General features: G+C 46.6%; 1 protein-coding gene across 6 annotated transcripts in view; it reads right to left on the bottom strand.

The window, feature by feature from the left end:
• LOC139341330 (reticulon-1-A-like) overlaps positions 1 to 20328 on the bottom strand; it is a 29024-nt gene extending 8696 nt beyond the window's left edge. Inside the window, exons 1-3 of one of the 6 annotated variants that reach the window (XM_070977811.1) lie at positions 19535 to 20323; positions 12040 to 12093; positions 9022 to 10899 (exon numbers count right to left, since the gene is read on the bottom strand). In XM_070977811.1, coding sequence (XP_070833912.1) covers positions 9022 to 10899; positions 12040 to 12093; positions 19535 to 20108 — 2506 coding nt within the window. In that variant the 5' untranslated portion in view covers positions 20109 to 20323. Of the gene's footprint in view, positions 1 to 177; positions 1260 to 4406; positions 4715 to 9021; positions 10900 to 12039; positions 12094 to 19534 lie in introns of those variants that run through there. The other 5 variants (XM_070977813.1, XM_070977814.1, XM_070977815.1 and 2 more) reach the window with 5 other exon arrangements.
• Between the last annotated feature and the right edge of the window lie 7171 nt (positions 20329 to 27499).

Genomic DNA, 27499 nt, shown 5'->3' with positions numbered 1-27499 from the left:
GTCCGGCATGACCTCCGCAGGCGGCCCCGTCCGCCTCCACCCCCCCGGGCTGAGGCCACAGTCCCGGTGCTCATGCAAACACTCCGCCACTCAGAAACGCCACATAACCGTAATCAAATGCGACATGCAAAAGAGGAGAGAGACAGTCGGTAAACAAAAGATTATCACCGCACTAACCCCGTTTGGCGTCCATCTTGAACCTCCGCTAAGCACACAGCAGCACGGCGGCTCCGCCTGGCTGACGAGAGGTGAGAGCGGGGGGAGAGACGAGGAGGACAGGGGAGGAGGGGAGGAGGGGAGGAGAGGAGGGGAGACATGCGCAGCTCGGACGGATGGACGATGGCTCAAACACTGCTGTTACACTTTGCTTTGACTCTTTTCTGTGACTGTGGTGCTGTTTCTCCTTCACACAGATAAACGATCACAGAGAAAGCAGCCCCCCATCAGCAGAGCTCTAAACCTGCACAGACAGACGGACAGACGGACGGACAGACGGACAGACGGACGGACGGACGGACTGACGGACGGACCTCCAGCTGCAGGCCGGACACTCAGTGCCCACATCCGAAATGTGACCAGATGTGTCTCTCATCCTTTGAAATGTGCTCTGTCTGGCTCTCCCTCAGGCCCACTGATGAACTCACGCAGACTGGACTGTGTCATCACCTCCTCCTCCGGTGGGAGACCACGTGACACCCGCACTGGCTACTGCTGGTTTTAGTGGTTCACCGGTTCTGGTTTAAGAGCCACGGCCAGGCCCCCAGTTTGTGGAGGACCTTTAAACTTCAAACACTCCCTTTAGGTACTGACTCCCACTTTGACTGAATTTTCTTCTGTGATCAATACTTTTATTAAACGGTCCTTTAGTCTCTTCACTGAAACGTCAAACAAATGTTCCTTTTCATTCTTTGTGTTCAGCACTTGGAGTTGCATTTGATGTTTGACTTGTGCTGTATAAATAAAGTTTTAATTGAAATAAATGACATTAAAAAAATCTAAATGAAATGTCTTGTTTACTTCACGATGGATTCACTTTCACAAGTTTGCGCTTCAACATCATGAATGTGCAAATATGAATGAATGATTGAGAAACACAGAACACACACGGATGCTGCTAACGATCAAAGTTCAGCCAGGACAGACAGAGGTGTGCACTGTATGTGTGTGAAAGGCCATCAGTTATCATGAAGAAACATGTTTTCCAACAAAGATTAAGACAGCAGGGGGAGGGGGAGGAAGAGGAGGAGGAGGGTGGATGTGTGTTGCATAATGTGGCTGTAAAAGGAAAAGTGGCTCCAGAAATGCCAGAAGAAAAGATAAAAGTTAGGAATTCAAATCCAACCCTCGGGAGCGGAAGAAGGCGAGCCTGTACATCAGAGATCAGCTCCAGTTAAAAATCCATGTAAGGAGCTACGAGCTGTCCAGGAGCACCAGGTGCATGCTGGGAAAGCTGCGCTCCAAGAACTGAGCCACTGGCTCCAAAACAGAGACCTCCAACCAACCAACCAATCAATCAACCAACCAACCAACCAGGATCTGAGCATCGGGCCTGATCAGAGCTTCTTTTCTTACATTAATGATGCGATATGTGATGGATATGAGCTGCAGGGCGGCAGCTGGCCTCGAACGGCCCAAATCCAACAGCGTCCTCTCAGTCGCTCGCTGAAACGGGGCCCTGAGTCACCATCCGACACTAAAAGTATATTGTGGATAACCGATTACCATTATACTGCACGTAACTCCGCTCAGTCCAAAGTCGAGCATGTTTTTATTTCAGTATTTTTGCATTTGAGCTGTTAAAGTGCTCCAGGCTGCAGGATCTGAGGCAGACACTCAGAGCAGTGAAAACAGGATGTTCCTCATGAACAGGTGTGAAAGCTCGACACAGGCGGTATTTACGAGGCTGACGATGATATCAATACTTCAAAGTTTTAAAAATCTGACAGTATCGGTCGACGGGGACGCAGAGGAATCTGATCAGAGGGACATTCAACAGCTGAGATCTACAGACACAGACACATCTGCAGCGAGCTGATGTTTCCTGACGCATCGGTACACTGAGCGCAGGCCGTGAGCCGGACTACAGACAGGCTCACACTGATGACATCACATCATCCACCACAGTGAAACGCCTCCTGCTCGTCTGTGAAAGAAACAATCAGATCGATTCATCTTTAAAAGATTCTCAGCTGACTATGATGTAAACAGCAAATCCACACATTTTAGAAGCAGAACCATGAGAAATGTGACATTTTAGCCTGAAAATGACTAAACTGATTGAAGAAATAGCCGTTGATTAATTGTCTCAGTCAGCTGACTGCCTTATTGTGTCAGCTCATCAGTAACGTTACCTCATTTGGACTTAATGAGCTAAAGCAAACGTCGTCACAGGACGCTCTGAGTCTGTCCTCAACTTTACAGGAAGTAGAGCTGAAAACAGGAAGTGGAGATGCGCTTAAATTCTTTCAGTTTCCCCATTCGGACACTGACAGAAAACCTTCTCCACGCAAACAGTGTGACCGAACTCAATTGTGCATCTTTACTCATGTTCCTGCCGAGCACGCTGACCTCAGTCTGGATGGGGAGGGGGAAAAATGTGTGAGAGGTCAGCGAGACGACCATGTTACGCGGTGCTCAGTCTGACTTCTGACACACAGAGCCTTGTTAATACACCTCTGTTGCAATGACAGAGCCTCTAACACACATACACACTGTCCAACACTCTGTTCCTCACACACACAACCAAACCTGCTGAGTCACTGTGCCGCTCGGCCTGTCGCACAAACCCTCCTGACGGACGCACAGCGAGCACGTCCCGCTGCTTCATCACCTGTTACCAGCTCGACGAACAGAGTGCGCACGCACACGCACACGCACACGCACGCACACACACACACACACACACACACACACACACCTCAGATCTGATGCATCGTCAGAACACACATGAGATAAGCTGCTGCTCGCTGTGTGTTTGGACTATATGACCGTCTACATGCAGAGCCACTTTCCCTTTATATGATGAACTCTTCAGTTTCATATTCACAACAAACAGTGCTTCAACATGAGAGCAAGTAAACGCGACTTTACTGCCATCTGGTTAAAACCAGAGGACAGAGCGTTGATTCTCATGATGTAAACTTATTCTTTTATACAGAAACACATCAGGAACAACCTTCTCCAAGTACAAGTACGACCACGCGCCTTAAAAAGCGTCCAATAACAGTTGTCATGTCATTACTGGTTAATGATTGGAAAAGGATGGAACATTGATATTTATGTTCAGGTTAGTGTAATGATGTCACGTTTGAGGAGCTGGAAGCTGGAAACGGACTCAGCGATTCTGGAGAAGGCCAAACAGACGCTCCTTCAGAAGCTCATGAACGCGCCTCACCTCAACAACACCAACAGGTGGACGAGCTGACCAATGGATGCAGATATTCACCAACCGTGACAAAAAGTGCTCTGGATTCTAATCTCTCAGCGTGACTTCAGAGGATTAACGACCTGTTGACTGACAGCTCTCACGTGCAGGGACCGTTTCACTCTAATGACTCATTAACAAAGATGGTTACAGACATCACGATGCTCAGTTTTCAACTTCAAACCCAGAAACACAGAACGATCCCAGAGCTTCGGATGCATTCGCTCATTTGTCTGTCACACACAGTGACGACAGGCCTGTGCAGACAGCTCCGGCCTGACTCTCCTCCACCTCATTAGCATATCCTCGGCACACTGGCCAATCATTAAAGTGCCAGCTAATGTCACTCCGCTCTCAAATCCCTCCCTGCTCCTCTTCTCTGTCTACCTTTGGTCACAGTGGCTGACTGTCCAAAGGTCCTCTCTGTAGCTGCTGCAGCCGGCCAAGGACGAGACCTGCATGAGACAGTCCAGAAAAATCAGCAGTCACGCACCTGGAGGACACAGAGCGTCCGCAACGCAGGCCAGGGGTCGCAATCAGGTACACCTCACAGCGTAAACAAAAAGAAGAAACCTGATTAAAAAGTTCACCTCTTCAACCTCCAATTTCCACTTCAGAAGCTCTCTGATTCCTAATAGAGTAAAATATTCAGACTTCTGGCTGTCTCACGAAGACTAATGGAAATACTCTGCCGTCCAGCATTCAGCCTCAGTTTTCTTAACTCTTGGCTCAAAGTCTCCAAACCAGCAGTGGAGGACGTTCAGCTACATGTGCTGCAGCGTCTGACGGTGTTTCCCATCGACTGCCATCCAACCAGAGTTAGTCTTTCTTTAGGCATCAGTGTCAAACATCTATTTCACAGTCAGCATGAAAGCAGCTCGCAGCAGTGAACGGCGTCCACGCTCTGCTGTGCTGTGCTCAGATCAGCCTCAGAGAGAGTATCAAACAAGCCAAAGACAAAGACAGAAAGGTGGAGGTGTACCCTGTTCTCTCCAGTGCTTCGCCGCCGGCTCGCTCTCCCTTTTGTCCACAGAGTTGTTCTCCATGCCGTCGATCAGCAAACACACATTCCACACAAACCGAGCAGAGGCAGTGAACGCAAATGTGGCTGAGTAAAAGTGTGTGTGCGTTTGGCTGCAGGAGGCGGTGGCGGAGGAGGAGGAGGAGGAGGAGGAGGAAGAAAGACAGGGAGGGTGGGGAGAACCCGAGCGAGGCTTCCTCTGGGGGAGTCGACTGCAGCGAGCGAGCGGACTCCTTCCTGCAGGCGAGCTGTCAGCTGACTGTCTGCTGCCAGAGCTCTGACGCAGCAACTATAAACGTCTCCTCCTCCCCTCCTCCCCCTGAGCCTCACCTCCTCCTCCCTCTCTGCTCATGCTTTCTGGCACGCTGTCCCTTCCCTCCTCCCCCTCACCTCCACCCAATCTGCTCTTCCCTTTCCTCTCCTTTTCCCCTCTCTAACTTCCTCCCTACTTTGTCCCTTTTCCCTCGTGTTTTATCTCACTCTACTTTCCCTTCGTCATCCCTCCTCCTCCTCCTCCCTCCACCTCCCTCCTTCTGCTTTCTCAGATGTGCTGACGAAGCAGTGACACAGAGCCGGTGAATGATTCCTGTCCATCTCTGTGACTCAGTCAATGCTGCCTGATACATAAATACAAGCACAGAGAAACACCTGCACGTTTTTCTCAACCAAAGCAGGTAAAAAACAAAGAAGCAGCCAAAAGTACTGCAGTTCAGTACTGCAATACAGACCGGACTGACTGTGAAGTACTGGAAGCTGTCATTAAACACTGTCTGCTCAGACTGCTCCTTTAGGGCTGCAACAATTATCTTCATGATTGATTAATCTGACAGTTATTTCACAATGGATTCACCTTTAAAATGTTAGAAAACAGTGAAAATGTTCATCAGAGTTTCCCACAGCCAAAACATCTTGTTTTATCCAAAACCTAAAGATATTTGGTTTCCATGGAGAGGAAACTGTCAGCTAACCGACTGCTCGGTTCCTGGTTTGAATCGTTGAAAGTCAAAGTTCTTGTTCAGCTGCTGGTCTTTAGAAACCGGACTCAGACCACAGTGAACTTCCAGCCGCCTTCACGGCTGCCGACAAGGAGCTGATGGGAAAGAACACAAAATAATGGCTGGTTTTCTGCCAAATTAGCTCATTTTCAACTGCTGCCAAGATTTACGAGCCGTTGCGTGGCCGTTCTCTAACCAGGAGCTCAGAACAAAGACATCCACCTTAAGTACAAAGAGCACAGGCAGAGTTATCTGACCTGAACAAACAGACACATCACTGTTTCTACGGCCCGTGGTGTCTGATTAACTCGTCCACAGCAGGGAGCTCGCCTCCGATCCTCCGAGCAGTAATGACTGCCTTCTGCCAGCAGAGGGCAGCTGACTCTTCATAAACTACCTCTTCATCCTCTGTCATCAGCCACATTCAGACCTCACAGAAAAACCTCATTCAAACATGAGGCTTCAGTTCCAGGAGGAAATTAAAATCACATCCCTTATCAAACGTCCTATTGATTACCTGCCTGCACTGCTTTCATGCTTTTAATGACCACAGATCCACAAACAAAATGAAGAACTATTCAACTAAAAAAAGACTTAAAGAGTTCAGACATTTCATTTAATCGCTGACAGATTCGTGTTTCTTAGTGTGCTGATGTATCTGATGAATCTGTTGGGATTTTCGGGACAGACTGTCCACGTTTGACCACGACTCGTCTCCAGTCTCTCGTCATTCGGCAGAAACAAACCCACGACCTGCAGTTCATGAATCTGTGAACTTCAGTGGTGAAAGAGACAGTTACATAAAGGTACAAAGTTTGTCTTTGTGAGGACGAAGCAGCTCAGCGCGACCCTTCACCTTCATCTGACTCCGAATAACTTCCCTCTCACTTCGGCTGATGTAACCCGCGGGGCTGACGACACTCCACAGTCCAGATTCAGAGTACAACAGTGAGGACTGCAAAAGCACCTTCAACGTCAGATAGTGATGAGTTTCATATTTTTCCCAGAGTTGAAGTAAAGCAGTATCAAACTACAGCTAATGAAGCAGCACTAAAGCAAACTGTTAATTAATGAATCAAACTGAATGAATCAGTTATCAAGTAAAAATGCTGATGAGGTTACGTTTATTTTATCATCACCCTGACGTCAGTTCATTTTCCAGCACTGAATCAGCTGAGTCGTCTGCTGAAAGCACTCCAAACGTCAGCTGATGCTCATTGTAATGACATTTTCTAAAAGTAAAAGCTCACTGACATAACCTCCATTTATCATTTACCTCATTAAAACATGATATTAACCGTAAGAACGGGATCATTTACCAATTTATACAGCACGCCTGCATCTGCTTAAGATCTCAGATGCAAACAAAGCCCCTTTCACTGCCAGCCAATAGTAAATCAATCAATTAGCTGGTACGCACTAAGCATTCTGACAGTTGATTTATTGTTCATCATAAACCAAACATCTCTGGGTTTGAACTGCTGGTCACACAAATCAGTGAGTGTGAAGAGTCAGTGGAAGACTGTGATGAAACATTTCATAGACCAAACTACGACATCAGGACAACAATCTGCAGGACAATTGATGAGTAAAACGAATGTTAGCTGCAACCGTAATAATAACCATTTGTGTGAGGACATAAAACATGTGCATCATTCTGTATCATCAGCTCATCTCAGATTCACAACAATCCATCAGCGAGAAGCAACAAAGGAAACGAGCTGCTGTCAGCGTGACCAAGACGATCTGTGAGATTTATGCTCAGGTCGCAGCTCCGCACCTCCAGTTGCATAATGAAGAACATTTGCTGAGTGGTTTCTGGGTCGGAGAACCCTTTGTGGGCCTGCCAGTGTCGCAATGCAGGGAGGAGGAGGAGGAGGAGGAGGAGGAGGCTTTAATTAACGGGGGATCCCTCCAACACACACAAAGTTATAGCGTCGGCAGCTCGTCCCAAAGAGCAAAGTCCTGCTGCTCTAGTTACACAGTACCTGTCCACCGTGAGTGTATGACACTGGGTGTGTGTGAGTGAGTGTGTGCGCAGGCATTAATATGTGTGTGTGTCTGTGTATTAACTGATCGATATCAGTTTAAATAAAAGCGAGTCATCCATTAAGATGAAGACTGAGCGTGTGGTCTTCAGAGAGCCTCGGGGTGATTCATCTCTTTCTAAAGGCCTGGAGGAGGACGCAGCTCTGCTTCTGTCTGAGGAAATACTTCAGTGATGCTTCATCACAGTAGCTCAGGGTGCAGTAAAGAGGAGTCAAACACCGGCTTTTACACACATCAATGGCAAGTCCAAGGTCTAGTTTAGCATCGTTATATTTATCAAGTGGTCTCTTAACTGATTGCATGAATTATCTTTTATCAATAGAAGAAATGGAATCAAATCAACTGCACGCCAATCCTGACAGTTTTAAGTTGTGCAACATGTCATCTTAAGATGTCTTATTTTGTCTGACCAACAGTCCAAAACCCAAAGATATTCAGTTTACTGTGATATTTAAGCTGAGAAAAGCAGCAAATCCTCACACTAGAAAAGCTGGAACCACTAAATATTCCCTCTTCTGCCTGATTGAACAACGAACGACTTATCGCTCATCACAATCACTGTCGCAGGCTGCTCCAGTCGTAAACTAATTTTGGCAAACTGAGCCTCCTTGGTAAATATTTAGCGTGGATAGAAAGTTCAACACCCTCTAAAGTCATCACAGCTCAGAGTATTTGCCACAGAGTTTATGACTAAATGACATTCAGTATTTTGCTTCAGGTACATAAAACCTGTTGCATCCATGTATCACAGGGTGTGGAAGAGATCGTGAAGCACGTCATAAATCAGAGTGGCGGCTTATTCAGCCATTAACAGGGTGTGGTTGGTTGCTCTGTGCATGAGTGTGTATGTAGCTGTGAGCGAGCGCTGGGGTCTATAAGGTGGTGTTGGGTTTCAGATTGGCATCTTGAGTTATTTCCAGAGAACAGAGAAGCTAAAACCAGACGGCAAAGGTAATTCAACTCGACAGCAAAAACGCTCAGACAGCAAGTAGAAACGCCTGTTCGAGTGTTTGTGGGTGATTTAAGCATGTCTCATCTCTGCTCGTCACATATGAAATGACTTCTGGTGTGTTTTTAAAAAGACAATAAAAGGAGCTCAGGATTTCAACAGATGAGACAAAAACAGTAAAAGTAGCATTTTACTTACCACATCTTGAAAAATTAAGAGAAATAAAACAAAGTGATCGGGTCAAAGGAAATGATGTTATTCTGATGAGACAAATGCGCAAAATGCAGCAAAAGCAAAGGTTGAACCACAATGGAACACACAACCACACAAATGAAACCACACTGTACAAAATGCAGGAGTTAACTTTAAAACAAAAGCAAAAAGGGACGATGCAAGAAAGGAAAGTGACACTAAGGAGAAAGTGATGGGATCTAAAGTGAAAATTGGCTGCGGGTTGGTTGAAAGTAACTGAGGAGAATAAAAGCATGAGGATGATAATTATGCCGATGAACATGGAGGTGCCAGTGAAAACTGAGGAGGATGTGGGGGGGATGGTTTCCATGCCGGAACTGGTTTATTTTACCTGCTCTTATGTTCACATTTGGCATCTTAAACACTTTGCCGCCCTCCGCGCTCTTCTTGGCGACCGCCTCCTCTGGTTTGCCCACAGGGGAATGGGTGAGTGGAGCCTGGGGCGGCGGCTGCTGAATATCGAGCTTCTCAAGCTCTGCCTTGCTCTTCTGGGGGGAGGCCTGGGTGAGGAGGCGATAGGAGCTCTGACTCGGCGCCTCTTGTTCAACCTCCGGGGGCGGGGCTACATTTGTCACAGCTGGAGCAGAAACTGGAGTCGCGTCTTGCTGCCCAAAGCTTAGATCATCATCCATGGGGATCTCTGGGGGCTTGGCGGAGGCAAACTTGGAAGTATCTAGAGCCTCAAGAAACTCATCGATGACTCCCCTTGGTGGTCGCTCAATGAACTCAAACTCCTCAGACGAGACCTCGTGCTCAGAGACCTCCTCAGCCACCTCTGGCTCCTCCACCTCCATTGTCAGGTCCTTCTTCTCAGTTTCTACCTGGAAGCTGGCGGGATTCTTAGCCATGGCTTCCAGGACTGGAGACAAGGAGTCTGCGGTTGGCGATTCTGAATCGGAGTCCTCAGCGGGGGTCTTCTTGCTCTGGAAGTCGAGTGGCTCAAACTTTTCGGTCATTTTGGGAGAATCATGGCTTGAAAACCAATCTTTCTGCTCGATCTTCACAGGTTCCTCTTCTTTGACCTTAGTGGGGGTGGTTTCCTCTGCCTCTTTGACAAGATCAAATGCACCAAAGTTTTTGTCGTCTTCGACTTTTGCTTTGTCGGCCGCTCTAACTTCCATCTCCTCAGTCATCTCCTTTAGCAGGGACACTTTAGCATCAAAGGCGAACGGGTTGTTAGCAGACAGATTGATCGGAGGGTTGGGTGACTCCATCATCTTGCGTTCAAGAATGGGACTCTGCTCCTCCGGGCTTCCCTCTGAGGAACCAGAGTCGATTTTGTCAGGGTTGAGCGGAGAAGACTTCAGGATGTCTGGAAGTGATGGCGGCAGAGCAGAATCCTCCTCTTCCTCTTCATCATCACCTTTAAGACCACATGAGAACGGACTCACTGATTGCATGAGTGAGTCAGCAGCCATCTTGCTCATCTCAAATGTTTTCCCCTCTTCTAAGAAAGATGGTGGAGTATCCTGGGTTTCTCCAGTCTGGCCATACTGGACCAGATCTGGAGTGGGACTCTCTGACATTTTTGAGGCCCTGCTGTCAGACTTGGAGTCCCCAAAATGGGAGTAACCACTGTCTGCCAGTGGGGAATAGCCTTCAAATGGGTTATTATTCTTCTTCACTTCATACATCAGGTCATCATCTTCATCAGACTGGTTGCTGTGCAGGTCCTGCTCATACCTGGAGGAGCTAATGGGAGCTGTGTCCTTGGCGAAGGGATCCATGGAGACCTTGGAGTTGTCTTGAGATGCTAGGAAAGGTGAATCCCAGTGCTCTGTTGGGTTAGAGGAGGCAAGGTGAGACTCAGGGACCATCATCTGGGGATTCACAGGGGAGGGGCCAGTGGAGGACCTGTCTGAGCTAATCAGCTTCTCCTCAGGTGAAAAGGAAACGCCGCTGTCTTCGCACGGATTATGAGGCCCTGGGTCTTTCCCTAAACTCAGGTATGGACCAGCTAACGGATCTAGAAGGTCTTCCTTATTCTTACTACGGCCCGGTCCAGTGCCACCCTCTTCACCCTCCCAAGGCATGTCCTTGGAATGAGAAGTGGGGGGTTCAGTAGAGAAGGTGCCCAAGGGTGCAGCAGATCCAGAAGTAGGGGGCTGGTTGGGACTCTCGGTCAGAGAGAGCTCCTCCAGAGAGTCGGGGGAGTGAAGAGGGGAGAGAGGAGAGATGGGAGCAGGGGAATCACCCTTCTGCCCAAGTGCTTGAGTAGAGAGGGAGGAGGGAGAATGCAATACAGCACATATCAAAGACATACTCCATTCCTTACAGTGCCCACCACACCTGGGGAGAACCACTAGGACCAGACAAGTGCTGCGAAAAGGTTAGCTGTGGCTGGTAGATCGCTGATCAGTTCTATTTATTCCCAAAAGACAAACAGTATGAACATTACATCTGCCTGTCAAAGGGGTCCCACATTCATGTCAGTTTCTTCAATGCAACAGAAGAAAAATCAACTGAGTCTAAAATTCACACTGGTACTGCCAACTAGTGGTGACTACATGCTACACACCCTGTGCAGTACTACACTTCACAGTGCACTACAGCCGTGGGTCTCAGTCCTGCTCCTGGAGACCCGCCAGCACTTCATATTACTCACACCTGTGAATAATATGTGAATAGTAAATTTGTCATTTCTCAATTTCCTGAGTATAATGTAGCAGCCAAACCTACAATAAGACCTTGTAAAAATATGAAATTTATCTTTTGAGTGTTGGAAAAGGCAAATCACCTCAAGTAGGCCTTTCAAGCTTTCATAGTCCGTTTTGTTTTTTGGATCAAACAGGTCAAGAGCAGTCTACCTTCCACAGTCAAGATCTGACAGCATTTGTCTGGTGTTGGTCTACCACCATGATTTGATGCATGGTGGTAAAATCTTTTTTTTGCCCCAGATCTGGCACAAATAATTCATGCCCAGAGTGTCTCACAAAGACAAACTGTTAAGTGATAGTAGATAATGATTCCTCTCAAAGACCTTTTCCAAAATATCATCAACACCAATATTGTTTCAGGCCTGTCAATCACTGAGGAGAATCATTATTCCTCTACAACTAGACTTTGTAAGTTCATGTCAGTCTATTCTACAACAACAATCACATGTGAGTCACAATGCAACACAAACACAAGCCAAGTCAAACATTAAATTTAGTCTTTCAAAGATACTCAAACAAATCCACAAGCATCCTATGAAAATGCTGTTAAGGTGACAAAAATGTACAGCTTCTTGCATGCAATGGGTTATTTTTGCCACTCCAATGACAAACAGGAGGCTGGTGAACTAAAGACGTGATGAAGGAAAATAAGAGACGAGGACGGGGAAACACAGCGAGCAGAGGAAACTTGCCTGTAGGGAATTGCATCAGAGGATGAGGCTGAGCTTTAGAAGGAGAAGGTACATCTGTGGAAGGAACCAGAGAAAGCAGCAGAAAGTGAATTTAGTTAGTTTGTCAGCCCAGAAAAGGAAAACCAGGGGAGGAGACAGAGATCCTATCTATCACACATGACCCTGAACCAACATGATGAGTTAGTTTAACATGAAATTCTCAGCTGGGACGTCTTAATCACAGCTTCTGTGCGTTACATCAGTGTAGTTAAGAAAAGCCAAAAGGGGGACACAGAGGTGCCTGCAGGGGTTTCTTAGCCTCGTTTTAAAATGCTGTTCCCATGAAAACTCTGGCCTGCCGCCCTGTCAAACCAGGCTGACAGAGATACTGCCTGTTTGCATAGTTTACTCAATGACTTCTCTCTGGTATGTGAGCGCTCATTAAAGGCTCAAGGTTTGGTTTGGTCACGAGGGGAGGACAGAAGAGACACAATGTCAGTGTCATAGGACGACATGACACTTTGTTATGGAGACAGTAGAGAAGGCTGAAAGCATACATAGAGACAGCTGTCACGACGAGACACGAGAAGAGGAAGAACCCCCTCTGGAAGAGGAGGAGGTGCTCATGCTTAGTGGTTTGTAATCCTCAGATTTGACTGAAGAGAGCAACACAGGCTTCTCAGCCACACACCAAACAAAGCACACATGCTCCTTACTCCGAACAGAAACCTGGATCACGTCATCCAAATGATACAAAAGTGTTGAACAACAAAACCTCCAAAGCTTCAGCAGCTGCTAGCGTAGCCGCAGACATTTTGACACGTCAGCATGGCTTCAGCGACGCTGCCAAAACTTCATTCAGAGCTCTCGTTAGTTCAGCCGAAAAGCAGATGGTGTTAAAAGGCAAACTGAGCTGAATGAGAGTGAGGACAGGATGCTGAAGCCGGGCCGTTTCTGCTTCTTTAACCCAATGGACTCAATTCTGTTTCATTAACGCGTGCCAGATAACTACGAAATGAGAAAGTCCACCAACAACTACTTTAACTACGTTATGGAGTTCAACAATCCTCAGATCAACTCTGATTTTCAGATCGTTGTAACTCAAAAGCAAGAAAGGATATAAAGACCTCGTTCAGTCGTAAAGTTCCCACCTGAGAAACCTTCTGGCTGTCAGCGCTAATCTACCAAAATATAACCAAATATAAGGTTTTTAAAAAACTGAATTTGACTGAATTCATGGAAATTCCTCTTTATATCCTGCACAGCATTGTGGGAACTGTAGCTACAGAGGGGCGGATTAGCAGATGATCAAGTAGGTGCCACAGAGCAGGTATTTAACCTGTGGACAAACGAGTTGATCCCTGAAGTCATTAGGACAGCAGACAGGAAGAGAAAGTGACGAGTACAGGGGAAGTGCTCTTAAGCAAGGCACCAGACCGACTGAGGCAGCTGCACTGTGGACAGGAAGCAGGATGGGACACGTCCACCCCACAGGTTATCAACAGGTAAATGTAATCACGAGTATCTGCTGCTGTGATGTCGATGAACAAAGTGAAACACATCGACTCAGGTTATGAGACGAAAGAACAAAAATCAGCTTTGATCAGGCAAAAATCTGCAGAAATCGAGTTGAGTTGATCATCAAACTTATCGGCCTGACTGACATGCAGAGCGTCAGAGAATCAGTTAACATCAAATTAACGCTGATTTCATGATCTGCTAATCATCAGGCCAAACTGATTGTTCTTAGGCCGGTCGGTTTGTTACCTCTGCTGTCGAGGTTTAGCTTCCAGCCATGAAGAAGACCTGCAGGATGGAAGCGATAAGACACATTTAGCTACAGCAGCCGGCTGTGAACCAGCGTGAGACTTAAACAACTGGAGCCCAATAACGTCTCCTGTTGGACATCTAATCCAGAGTGTCTCCATTCAGTCTGAATGCTAGAAGCTGCCTCTCACACACACTCAGCAGACGTGTTTTATGTCTTTGTGATTGGTACAAACGCCAGAAGAAGATTTCACATCCATCAAGCTGGTATCAAGATTTCTGGGTAGGATGACGCATTTTAAAATCTCTGAGTGTGTTTCTGCATTTTTGAAAAAGGTCTGAAAGCACAAATTCAGGCTGTAATTTGAGATGAAGTGCAGATCCTGTCACTGGTGAGCAGCCTGAGATTCACACAGCATACAGCTGTAACTGGGCCATCGTGAGCAAATGTAACCAGATTAGAGGGAACATCACACGCCATCCTAAACATAGCTGTGAGGAGCAGATGCTTCTTCTGGCTGCAGGCACATGAAACCAGCTCAGGCCTCCACATTTTGGTCATGTTTGCTGATAATGACTCAGGTACAAGCTAAACTTTGCATTTGACTGGTTTAAAATATAATCAGATGTTTACTTCAGCTCCGCTGTTGCTGTAATTAAATATCAGGTAAATGAGATAAAACCTGTCTGCGTTTACATGAGGCTGGTTTTTGATTGATGTTGGGGTTTTTTGGACTCTGCCCATTAAAAATTCTTCTTCTTTAGTGATTAACAGGTCTGGTTTTGTTTGATTGACATCTGTTGTACCAGTTGGAAAAACTCTTATAGCTTCTGTGACAGATGATGGGCAAAAACCCACCTTCATCCTCCCCAACACAAAACAACATGACAATGATTTAAGAAAGCCAAACGTCTAATTTTCTAAATATCAAAATGTCTGATTACAGTCTGTCGGACTACAACGATCCAGTAGACAGCAGCAGGAGGATCCTCTGGACCTTCACGGTGAGCTCTCAGCTTCAGGACATGAAGAACAGATTTCAGCTCCCGCTGCTGCACAAACCTAAGAAACCAACAACTCTTCATCTCTGCACCTGCTCTTCACTTGACATGCGGAAAATAGTCCAACTGAGTCCTCTGACACAAAGGGTCAAAGGTCAGCTGAAGAGGTCAGGACTGGGGGTCGGCCTCGGTAATGTGAGGCTCGCTTCAGCTCGCGGTGATTACACTTTGAGTGTGAGCGTGCACCACAGCACAGGACGACGTGGTCGCCATCACGGGCTGCTTTTCATTATTAAGCCTCGTAACGCTGCGATGTCAACTCTGATAAAGAGTCAAACGGCCGTGCAGGAGCTGTGTCGCCTCTGGCCCCGCTGGGAGTCAAACCTCCCACTCTGCTCCTCACACTCAGGCATTTTCTCCTCCTTCAGCTATAAGAGTCCTGAGGAACGCCCCACAGCTCGACACTGATATACGACTCACCTGCTGCCATCTTGTAAAATAAAGAACTCAATGTACGATGCTCTGCTTCCTGTCGGTTTAAAAAGCACAGGAGTAATAAAGCAGGTAACGTCAATCTTTCCCTTATCTGAACAGTGAACCTCTCACACAGAACAGCTAACCTGAGCAGGTTACTCTGGTTCCTGCTCGTTAGTTTAACGACAGACAGAACATCTGCAGCCACATCTCACGTCTCTGCTGCGGCCTCCGTCATCAACACTTACGTAACAAAAACACACATTTCAGAAGAAGTGAGTGAGCTGAGGGGTCTGCCAGCAGCTCAAATCACAACACTGTTTGTGATTCAGCTTTGGTTCATTTACTCAATCTGCTCCTGTGTGCAGAGCCTGGCCTCCAGCGAAACCACACCACACCACACCACACCACACCACACCACACCACACCAAACCACACCAAACCACACCAAACCACACCAAACCAAACCAAACCAAACCAAACCAAACCAATCCAAACCACACCAAACCACACCAAACCAAACCAAACCAAACCAAACCAAACCAAACCAATCCAAACCGCACAGCTTCATCTACACAGCGGGCTGAAAATGAGGCAAAGTCTTCCAGGACGGTAATAATGTTCGCTGTTATCAATGTTGAAGCTCAAGCTCCGGCTTTGCTGTGGCTGAACAGAGGAAACAGTTCCATCTTATACGCTGATCTTCACCATCGCAGATTTTAATGAGTTTGCCTCCTCGACTGTAAACATGCAGTGAATTATTCTAAAGGAGAATCAGGCTTCGTGTGTGTTTCAGCCCACAGTCTGTGAACACTTATCAATATTTATAACGTGCCTGTTCCTGACTGATCAGACCTGTTTTAACTGTGATTAAGAGCCATGATTTATCATTTTTCATCCGTTTACTGAACCCTCTGCCTTTGACCGTAAGACAGCGTCTTACTCAACAGCGCAGTGTAAATAAAGATAATTCATTGAGGTCATAAACGTGTGTGTGTGTGTGTGTGTGTGTGTGTGTGTGTGTGTGTGTGTGTGTGTGTGTGTGTGTGTGTGTGTGTGTGTGTGGTATATTTGCCACTGTTTTTGATGCTGTTTACATTAAGTCACAGACACAGAAGAGTTTCTTAACACTTCTGGTGGCAGTAAGAAGATTTTTTCTCGGCTAAAAATGAAGCTTTGTTGTTCATGTTTGTGAAAAGAACCATTTCCTGCTCCACTGGTTCTGCTGGCCGATAAGATGGCTGATTTTCTTTTAGATAAAAACCTCGCTCAGGGCAGCGTTAAGGCCCTAAAATCAGCGTTAAAGTGATGCATCAGCACAACAAAGCCGAGTATCATCTTTCACCACGCGGCTCTGGAAATCTCTGCCCTCATCACAGCGATAAGAGGCCGGATTAAAAGCAGATTAACATGTGGTTCTCATCATATTTAGGAATTTGTCTCACTTCTAGACCGAAAAGCCAGCTGCTGTGCTGGCAGCATAGAAACAACAGAGCGAAGGCGAGCGTCGCTGCTGCGGGTGGAGGGGTCGGACTCTGAAGCACTTAACACCACTAATGTCCGGCCTTCACCAGGATACAGAGAAAACAACAACACTGGACACACGGACACACACACACACACACACACACACACACACACACACACACACACACACACACACACACACACACACACTTAAGCCTCTGCAACATCTCCCCTCTCCATCTAATCCACCTGAATACATCACGAGCTCTTCACAAACACACACTGACGGATGTAGGTGACCCAAAAATAAGATGTAGGCCGGCGGTGATGGCCGAGCCGCGGCCGATTCAGCCGCCCATCAGTTACGCCGTCTGACGGGACAGACCGAGGTTACAAAAAACTCACTTCAAACACCTTTTTCAGGGTGACGACGTAAATCTGCGTGATGTGGAGTCACAGCAGGACTTGTCAGATCAGACTCGGTGTTCAGAGAAGACAAAAAAGACAGCAGAGAGAGGACGTGGGTATGATCATATCTGCCTGACAAATCTATTGGTCTGTATGACAGACACGGTTAATGTGACAGACTAATTACTGGGGCTGGTTTTCATTCATTCACAGTCCAAACCCTCAACTATCCCATTTATTAGAAAGTAAAACCAAGAAAAGCAGCAAACTGTCACATTTGAGAAGCTCGAACCATTAAATCTTTGTCATTTCTGCTTAAAAAACTACTTTAATGAGTAATCAATGAATCTTTTTATTTTTTTGGATCAATTAATCGATGTGACTGTACTTTTTATGATACGTTACTTTGAGGAATATATATCCATTTTTCCCTCTAAAGCCATTTTTAAACAGAACAAAAGAAGCAAGCAAAAAGAGAAAAGTTTAGACTCAATGAACTCTTCCATTGAAGAATAAATAAAGAAAAACTGATCGATCTGACAGACAGGTTACAGGTTTGCCTTTGTTTAGTACCAACAAGCTGCAGCTGATCATTTTAATGAAAATGAACATAAAACTCAATCAGACTGTAATTTTCTTTGAACAGTTTCCTTCACATATTGGTCTTTTGTTCAGACTGGTGGCTGCGATGTTTTAGCTGGAGCTCCGGTTTATCCACCTCCATCAGTGGCCTTGCCAGGCAGCCCCACCCTGCCTCTCTGCTGCCTGCTCCTGGCTGCCTCCCATCCCAGGCAGAGGCAAGACAGGCCTGTTTACCTGCTCCAGCTACATCCCAATAAAACAACAACAGCATCTGCTCAAAACACACACCTCTTCAAATGACCATCAGGCCAAACATTACAGAAAACGCCACTTGTGCAGCATTCAGCGGTGATGGCAGCTGACAGGAGGCACGCGGAGGCTCACAGGCCTCTGCAACTAAACTGCTTTCGGATTTGAGGGTGCTGGTTTGGGTGGAGATGGGGTCTGAATGACTGAGAGCAGGCTGGCACCAGAATAAAAAAAAAAGCAGCACTGATTTAAGGCGTTGACATTTGTCTGGCGATGGTGTGGAAACGCTGGGGAGCAGACAGGGAGTGGACGCAGAGCGGATTCCTTTGTTGTGACTAATCTCCGGGTTACAGCTTTGGTACGCCGAGCTTTGCTAACGGTGCTTCCATTATCGGACGATCCATGCCCAACATACTACCTCCTTTCTTTAATCCGCCTAAATATACAGGCTCCTCTCACAGAGCCTCGTCCTCTTAAGAATTACGAGGGTTCAGTTGAACGATGTATCATATTAAAACGCCATTTTACATGGGAGCACTCAAGTCTACCTGATAACAGATCCGAACAAGAGAAACCTCACATCATCGGGCGTTAGCCCCGTTTTTGAGCTTTGCATCACATGGAAGCGATATAGCCCGGACACCTTTTAACGTCTAAGGGCGTTTTTTCTTTGCTGTTTGAGTACGAACTGACAGAAAAAGCAGTGGAAAAGCCTGTCCGATAATGGAACTCGGTTAGCAACAAACGATAGCAACAGCGGGCACGCAGCGGGTAGAGGCAGGGAGCAGATGGGCGCAGCTCAGTCTGACACAATAATGACACCTACAACGGTTTGATAACCACATATATTCGTGTAAAACGTTTGAAAAATACATGCCAGGCACTGGGTTAACGGAGCACGTTGTTAAAACATGGTCGAAGTCTAAATGATGCAATGCCAGCTCATCCAGTCCACGGTTCACATTATGCTTCCTGCCGTTTATTTGTCAAAACAGGTGGGCCGCATCTCTACAACACAGCAGACCCGAAGCTAATCTGTTAGCTTCTTCAGCCGCAAACTGTCCAAAAGAGTCAACATGGCTTCTTTTTTCAAACCATGTTTCCACGTCTGGGTAAAAGTGCAGTTTTATCATCCAGAGTACATCAAACAGCCAAAAAGCAGGTCAGCCTCATGATGAAGACCACCCGCTCCCCTCAGGGTAGCATCACTAGCCCGCTAACCGGCTAACCTCACCGTGACGGACCTGTTTAACGGAACAATCTGGATAAATGACATTGTTAACACAATTTAAGTTCACGTATTCTGGTGAACTAAGCTGGTTACACCGACAAAGGTGGTTCAACCAGCTAATTTATCTTCATGTCGGCGTCTGGTCAAACACACGATGCTAACCTGGTTCAGATGTGCAGACACGTTAAACCGTTAAGATGGAAAAATACCGTTAAAATCCCGTTTAGCTACGTCTCACTCGTTCCGGTGATAAAAACCTGACTTAATTATCTGCTTTTATCGCTAAAAACTCGCTCCTGCGCTAATTCATCGTATTTTTTCCGTTTGGACACTCACATGATGCTGGAGCCGGTGGTTCCTCTGTCACCGCAGGTTGCTCTGCTGCCTCTGCGGAGGCTGGGGCTGTTTTCCGGGGTTCAGCCGCTGGGAGGGCGTCGCTCTCCGGGGCAGGTTCTGTCTTGGGGGCGGCCCAAGGCTCCGATACGATCTTTGTACTCTCGGGTTCGGCTCTGGGGGCGACTGCAGGCTCTTCGGCAACTGAGGGGGTATCGGGAACAAAAGAAAAGCTGGTGGAGTCTGCAATCGCAGGCTCCGGTTCAGGCTCCTTTAACGTTACCTCTGGCACCGGCACCGGTTCCGGCTCCGATACGTGGACAGGCTCTGGTAACGTTATCAGGTCCTCTGGAGGAGCGAGGGAACTTTCTGTGAACTCATGTGGCGCACTATCTTCAGCTATGTGCCGGTCCAAGGCGTCCCGAGCCCCGCCGACCAGGTCCACAATGTCATCCACGCTGAAGAGGTCTTGTTTGGGCTGGTCCAGCTCGGAGTCCGGCTCGGCCTGGTAGTGATGCACGGCCTCGCTGAACAGAGGAGTGGTGGAAGAGACTTCATGCTCCACGCTGTCTGCCATTTTCCTTTTTTTCAAAACTGTCTTCTGAGGTGGAAAAAGTTTCAGATCCGGTGAGTTTTGGCTCGGCTGCCTCCTGTAACGAACTTCCAGTCGGGTGAGATGTGAAACCGCACCGGTGACTCCCTCCGGTCAGTCTGCTTTTGACACCGGACGAAGTTGGACAAGTGCGCCACACGACAGCCGCCACAGAGTCGGACCCGAGTCTGAGATGGACACGATGAAGTTGAGAAGGAGAAGAGGGGAACTCCGCTGACCAATTACCTGCGGCTTAACCCTCAAGTGACGTGACCTCTGGCCAATCAGAGAGTGTCAAAGTAGAGAGGACCCCGCCCACCAGTGCGGAGGCGTTTGGGGCGCCTCCTCCATCAAACCATCAGTAAAACTTTAAGAGGAGCGGGGAGCTCGGCCAGGCCTCCTGCTCTGACACCGCTCCTGCTCCAGCAGGGCACTCCTTACGTAACTTTAACCAACTCCTCTCTTTTTTTACGCTGACTCCTCCGGCTGTGCACAGCCAACTCACTGCAACAGATGCAGTACTGCAAGTATTCACAAGTTTTACTTCAACAGACTTACTACAGTGTAAAAATATTCTTCATACTTCAAAATGCTTACTAAAAGTACACAGGCAGCCCATTACCAATAAAATATACTTGAAGTATCAAAAGTTAAAGTACTTGTTACAAGGCTGGTTTTAATGTGCACTCGGCTGACATTTAAGCAGTAATGTTGAAGCTGTTCATAGTGGATGTGATTCTAACTGCTTTATGCTGTTTGGCATTGTAATCTGTATCCATGCATTCTCATTTATAGGCTGATATATTACAGATTTTAAGCCTTTATTAGAGGTTTGATAGCGGAAACATAGCAGGAAGTGAGGGGGACGCAGCGAAAGTCTCAGCCGGGACACTGTGTTCTGTGGTCGGAGGCCATCAAAAACATTAAGATTTAAATGAATTAGCAACAAAAACTATCAACGAGTGTTGGAAAAGTGCAACATTTCCGTCTTAAATGTAGTGAAGTACAAAGTTGCATAAAAGGGAAACACATGAGTAAAGCACATGGAGCCTGTGTCAGAATTGCACTAAAATACAGCATTTGAGTAATCTGTGGAGTAACCCTCCACCACAGGACACATGGTGCACGTTTAAAAGAAGGCGTGTAGGAAACTTCCTGAAGCAACGGACCCACAGCCAAGGATGACTAATCACAGTTTCACAAGCCCTCAGAGAAATGCTGCATTCAGGGAACCTGGCAGTGGTGGCTGAGACTCGCTTGTAAAACAGGTGACGTTTAAACATCTGACCAGATTTTCTGACCTGTGATCTTTGTCTGGATAAAACTCTGAAACCTGAAACATTTTGATTTAAGTCAGAACTCAGAGAATAAGCCAAAGAAAGAAAACTGCCTTGTCGTTGAACTGGTCAGCGTTCACAGACCTGAGATGCATTTCTGTCACACAGCGATGCGCGAGCTGCAGCCTGACTCAACAAAACCCAGAAACATACTGGAAGAGCAGCATGTGGATCCAAGCAGGTCTGAACAGGAGCTGGGAGCGTCCCAGTGCAGCCAAAGCAACGGCGGGTAAATGACTGTAAAAATAATGAGATTAAAAGGCAGTAACAGCATTTAAAACAAGAAAACAAGATAAAATACAATTGAATAACAGCGATAAATCATTTTAATTAAAGATTGAACGGTTCAGCTACTCTGTGCAGCTCCGCGAGGCTTTGAGCTAAATGCTAACAGCGGCATGCTAACATGTTCACAGTGACAATAACATGTTCAGTTTACAACAAAAGCACGTTGATTTTGGATGTTAATAAAAATCTTATGTCTGAAGTCTATGCTGACTCTTCTGTTTGAAAACAGACCGTGATCTTTTCTTAACGTCAGCTCAGCGCTTTAAGTCCCTGAACAGAACCAGGATCACCATGTTTGTGACGAACAGTATGTTCATAGAAAGCATAAGTTGGTCATGATGTTTCCCTCAAAACTAAAAGCTAAATGTTATTTGTCTCACACTTTTGAAACTTGTCTCTTTTTGTTTTCATCCCAGTTTGCCTGCATTTCAGTGAATTGTCAGAAAACTGAAGGTAAAACTGGTTTTGAAGGGAAGCAGGAAGCTGTGGTGGAGGATCAGGGAGCTCAGCTTCAGTCTGACATATAGAGTTACACAGTCTACTGATGACAGGCCGAGTCTATATATAACAAGAATATATATGGCTGTAAGTCTGTGTGGCTGCTGCGGAGATGCAAAGACCAACGTATGACAATGTGAGAGAGACCGACCACAACCATAAATGTGTTTCTGGGTCCAGGATTGAGTCCAAACAATGATTTACTCTGATGAAGAGAAAAATAAGACACAGAATCTGAACGCTTAGAAATACTGAAACTAGTTTGACTGAAAGACTGCAACTTTTTGTCCTGAGCTGAGCGCTAAAGGTGTAGTTTTACACCTGGACCAGAAGATCTGAGGAAGCAGGAGGTCCCACACGGTATCTGAATATTTTATTTAAAGACACAGGAAGTGAAAGCCAAGACGTGAGGACTCGTTGTTGTGCTGCGTGGATGACAAACTGGGAGCCTGTTAACGAGGTCTGACGTTCCAGTCCAGCTCAGTCTGGTTCAGCTCATCCTCTGCAGTGAATGAGTGTGTGAGTGTGTGTGTGGCCTTTACCACAGTAAAAGTACTAATACCACAACCCTCAGTGCAGTAACATCACGTCTCCTGTGACTGTTCGACTCTTCTGTCTGAGCTTATTCTGACTCTGCTTTCATGTAAAAGCAGGATTTTACTTTTGGAGTTTGTAAAGGAGATTTTAACAGTATGCTGACATGCAGGTCAGCCACTGAGGCTTATGGGTATTGTAGTAATTTAATACACCTTCAGCCTGTGAATGGTTACAACTGCATATAAAGCTCAAGTGCTTACTGCTGTAATCAATGTTTTTACAACAAATCAAATGAGGAATCCGTGAAAAGCCTCTGAACTCGACATGCTGAGCAGCAAAGAGCAGCAGACTCCGTCAGCGACGAGCTGGTGAACAAAGTGCAGTGGAGGAGGTGGAGGAGACCAAAAGCAGAGCTAAAAGAGAGGGAGGACTGGACTGACGTTCATCAGGAGACACACACTCTCATCATGTTGCTACTGTTTGCTAATAAGTTCAATATATCAGCTTAAAAGGTGAAAATGTGTTGAGCTTGTTTTCACAACTTGTTTCTGCTAATGTTCTTCGCCCTCGTAGAAACAACCAGAATCTATTAAAATGAGAAGATTTTCATTTCGATTCATCTACTGGACACAACAGGACGTCACTAAAAAGCTCATTCTCTGCATTCGTGACCTAAAGATTTCCACATTTGCACACCCAAGAGGTTGTGATGTCATAAATCCCGCAGGTAAGTCCAGGTGTTAAACTGAGATTCAAGGTGAGCTCAGAGGATCTTTTTCTTTTCAGCAGATGAAAATAAACTGTGCACAGTGGAGCTCAAACATCTGAGTGGACGAGCAGAAAGAAAGGTGTGTTTCTGAGTGGAGGGAGGCCGTAACGATGATGACATCACTGACAGCAGCTCTGCTCCTTTAAACACCTGAAAACAACTCACCTGAACTGAGCTGGTTCTCTACCCTGAGGGAGGGATAAGACAATGACAGGCAGGTGTGTCAGCAGGTGGGCGTGGTTTGAGAAGGTCAACATGTGAGCAGGTGGATGTGGGAGTCAGGTGAGACGTGTGGTGGACAGGTGAGGGATGATGGCAGGTGTGACAGTGAAGTTGTTCTCGACACCTGGAGGGATGCTGCAGTTTTGAGTGAAGGACACCCCTCCTCTGCTTGGACAGGTGGAGGACGACAGGTGTGCCATGCTCCTGAGGGGATGTGTAATATTTAAACCACGACTGGGTTTTGAAAGGCAGAGAAAGAGACGCAAAAAAGGCAAAAGAGAAAGGAAAGAAAAGAGGAAGCACGTTAGCGATCACAGTGGAGCCGCTTCACCCGATCCGTGACCCTAAAAGGGCGTGAAGACCGTGGCTGCGGCGGCGGTGTTGCCTCCAGGTTGCAGCATGCAGCCTCCGCTCAGTGTGTACAGTGTGCTGGAGACCGGTCAGCTGACTGGAGGATGCTGAGTCACTATCAGCACAGACTGAGTCACTGAGTCCGTTCTGCTACTGCTTCGTCGGCTTCCCGTTCACACCTGCTGTCAAACATCTGCTGCGCTCCAGTCAGCTGATCCAGCTCTGCGGCGTCTCCTTCCTCAGAAATTCAGCTTTTCTCCCGTTTCACTCCGTCCAGAACAAAGCCGAGCTGCAGAGTTTCAGCATGTGAACATGAGCTGCCCACATCTTAACAGAGGAGGAAGAATCTAAACCACAGTTGGAAAAACTCTGTTATATGCACGAATCACACATTCAGTGTGTTGAAGAACCAAAAGCACTCCTCAAACAGCATGGCCCATTTTACAATAATATATTATTGGATTCATGTGTTCATCACTTCTGTTGCTGATAATAACTCACCATGACTGGTGTGTGTGTGTGTGTGTGTGTGTGTGTGTGTGTGTGTGTGTGTGTGTGTGTGCGTGCGTGCGCATTGACCCACTTGTTGCAGGCTGCTGACACACACAGTTATCTTTAGTCATCCAGCAGGGAGGCTGAGGATGATGGCAGCTGCTCTGATTAGGGACGGTTGCCTAGCAACAGCTTGGACTGTTTACAGCGTGCCTCAGTGGACGTGGACAGACTCCTGCTGACCACGGGGAGGCTTGAGTCAACGTCTGTCACGCTGTAGATGACAGGAATAGCTTCATCTTGTACAGCAGTCTTGTCCTCGTGGTCTTTCTGTTGGAGACACTGAGCTTCAGGGACCAAATGGACATCCGACACGTCACCTGTGATCAGGGACCAGATCCCCCACAGTGGACCGCATCAGGGTATGTTCAGGTGCTTGTACAGACAAAAATTCCCAAGTTTTCCCAAACAGAAAAAAGAAAGATGCCCGTCCAGATGTTTAACTTTCCAGCAGTGAACACATTAAACATGAACACATCATCAGCTTTGACATGAAGCCAGCAGCTACAGAACAACATGATGACTCGTGTTCGTGTCACGTGATGAAGGTCAGTCCAGTCTTCTCTCTTTTAGCTCTGTTTTTGGTCTCCTCCAGCTCCTGACAGAAATATCTGCTCTTTAGCTGCTGAACGCTGCAAGATGTTCCTTCACTCATCAACACAACAGATGAAGCGTTTGAGACATTCAGGACGCGTCCACCTGAAAGGTTCAACTGTACAACACACTGCTCCATGTTGCTCAAACACCAAACCTCCAAGAAAAACTCAAAACCACACGATGGACACATGACCAGTGTCCTCAACAACAGCTTCAACCCTGAACCTGAACCTGAACCTGGACCTGGACCTGGACCTGGACCTGGACCTGAACCTGAACCTGAACCTGAACCTGAACCTGAACCTGGACCTGGACCTGGACCTGGACCTGGACCTGGACCTAAAACCAAGTCTGAACCCTCAAACAGCCCATTGAGGACGGACAAAATGTCCCAGCTTTCAAGGTCTGACACTCAAATTGATCCTCACAAAAATAGAAGCCCCCCCCCACACACACACACACACACCTTGACTTAACCCTCTGGGAGACAGAGTTGGGGGAGGGATTATGCAGCATTTTTCACTTTCTCTACTGTGACTCTCTGTCTGAGTATTTCTAACACACACACAGACACACACGCACGCACGCACGCACGCACACACACAGGCACACACACGCACACACACACACACACACACACACACACACACACACGCACACACACACGCACACACCTTGTCAGGCTTTATCTCTCGTCTGTCTCCGCCCCTCTAACTCATGACTGAGCAAATCACATCAGGAATGGGCATCTGCTGTGTGTGTGTGTGTGTGTGTGTGTGTGTGTGTTGATTCCAGTTGATATTTCCATGGATTAAATGTATTGTTGCTGTTTGGTGGAAAATATTCAGCAGAGCTGCCACGAGGCTGATGGGAAAGATTTCTGAGGCAAGTCGAGGCACGTGTGTGTGCATGTGTGTGTGTGTGTGTGTGTGTGTGCATGTGTGCTATGATTGTGAATGCATAATTCATGTGTGAAGATAAACCCAGACATTACTTTCATGACTGATGTAAAACGTCGTCACACTTCTTGTTTCCTCTGACCAGCAGATATTCAGTTTACGATGATATAAAACAGAGAAAAGCAGTAAATCCTGAATTAACGACTCGATTAACGACGATCATAATTGCTGATTTGCTTTCTGTTGATTGCCTCGCTGGTTAATTGATGAAGCTGCTCAGAACCAGAGCTTGAGATAACGTTCAGTGTCGGCTGTGAAGCTTCGCCTGCTGTGAGCTGTAATATTACATCATCTCATCTAAAAACGCTAACGAGTCGAGGGACACCGCGAAACACAAAGAGGGAACTCAGGTTACTCGAAGACAGACGCCTGATTTATCAAACTCAGAGTGCTGAAGCAATAGAGAATAGACGTTTGCACATGTAGAATATTTCTGATTTCTGAGGTAAAACAGCTGCAGAGTGTTCGAAGAGGAAAACACAGAAAAACGTGAGCGCGTCCTTTAATATCCTGAGAGAAAAGGAGGGCGAAAGAAGCTGTGTCATGCTGGGCCAGCGTCACACACACACACACACACACACACACACACACACACACACACACACACACACACACACACACACACACACACACACACACACACACACACACTCTGCAGAGATCAATATGGTGTGACGGAGCCAAACGGCTGTGAGTCAGCACTGACTCTCAGCATCTTTCTCTCTCTGTAAGTGTCATTGGTCCAGTTATGTTTTAATACAGAAAACATAAAAAACTTAATTAGAAGACAATTTTAATGACATCTTTAGAAAATGCTAATATTTCTAATACTTCTTTCTCAAATAAAATTTGATCTCAAAAGTAACACTATGATAAAAATGCAGTGGAGTGAAGAGTACAAGCAGTTTCCTCTGACATGGAGTAAAAGTATGAAGTACAAAAATACTACAATAATTTAAAAAAGCTGTACATAAGAGCAGTACTCGAGTGAATGTGCTGAGTCACACTTCTTCAATGTCTTTAACATCATCACCAGGTGAGGATGCTGACTCTTTACCTGGGGCCTGTTAGCTTTTGCTTCAGTCTGTTAGCATGACATCATCGTCGAGTGAGACGCTTGTACATGAGTTTTAGCTTCAGCGTTAGCGAACACAGCTAGCCCAAATCCACGAGTGACAGTCGACATTTCAGCAGTGAAAATAAACAGAAGCTGTCGAGAAGCGAGAAGCAGCTTCTTTTAACTCTGACATCAAGGTCCGATGACAA

The sequence above is a fragment of the Chaetodon trifascialis genome, chromosome 13, assembly GCF_039877785.1.
Source record: "Chaetodon trifascialis isolate fChaTrf1 chromosome 13, fChaTrf1.hap1, whole genome shotgun sequence".
Classification (NCBI taxonomy): Eukaryota; Metazoa; Chordata; class Actinopteri; order Chaetodontiformes; family Chaetodontidae; genus Chaetodon; species Chaetodon trifascialis.
This window is presented reverse-complemented; position numbering and strand designations above follow the sequence as displayed.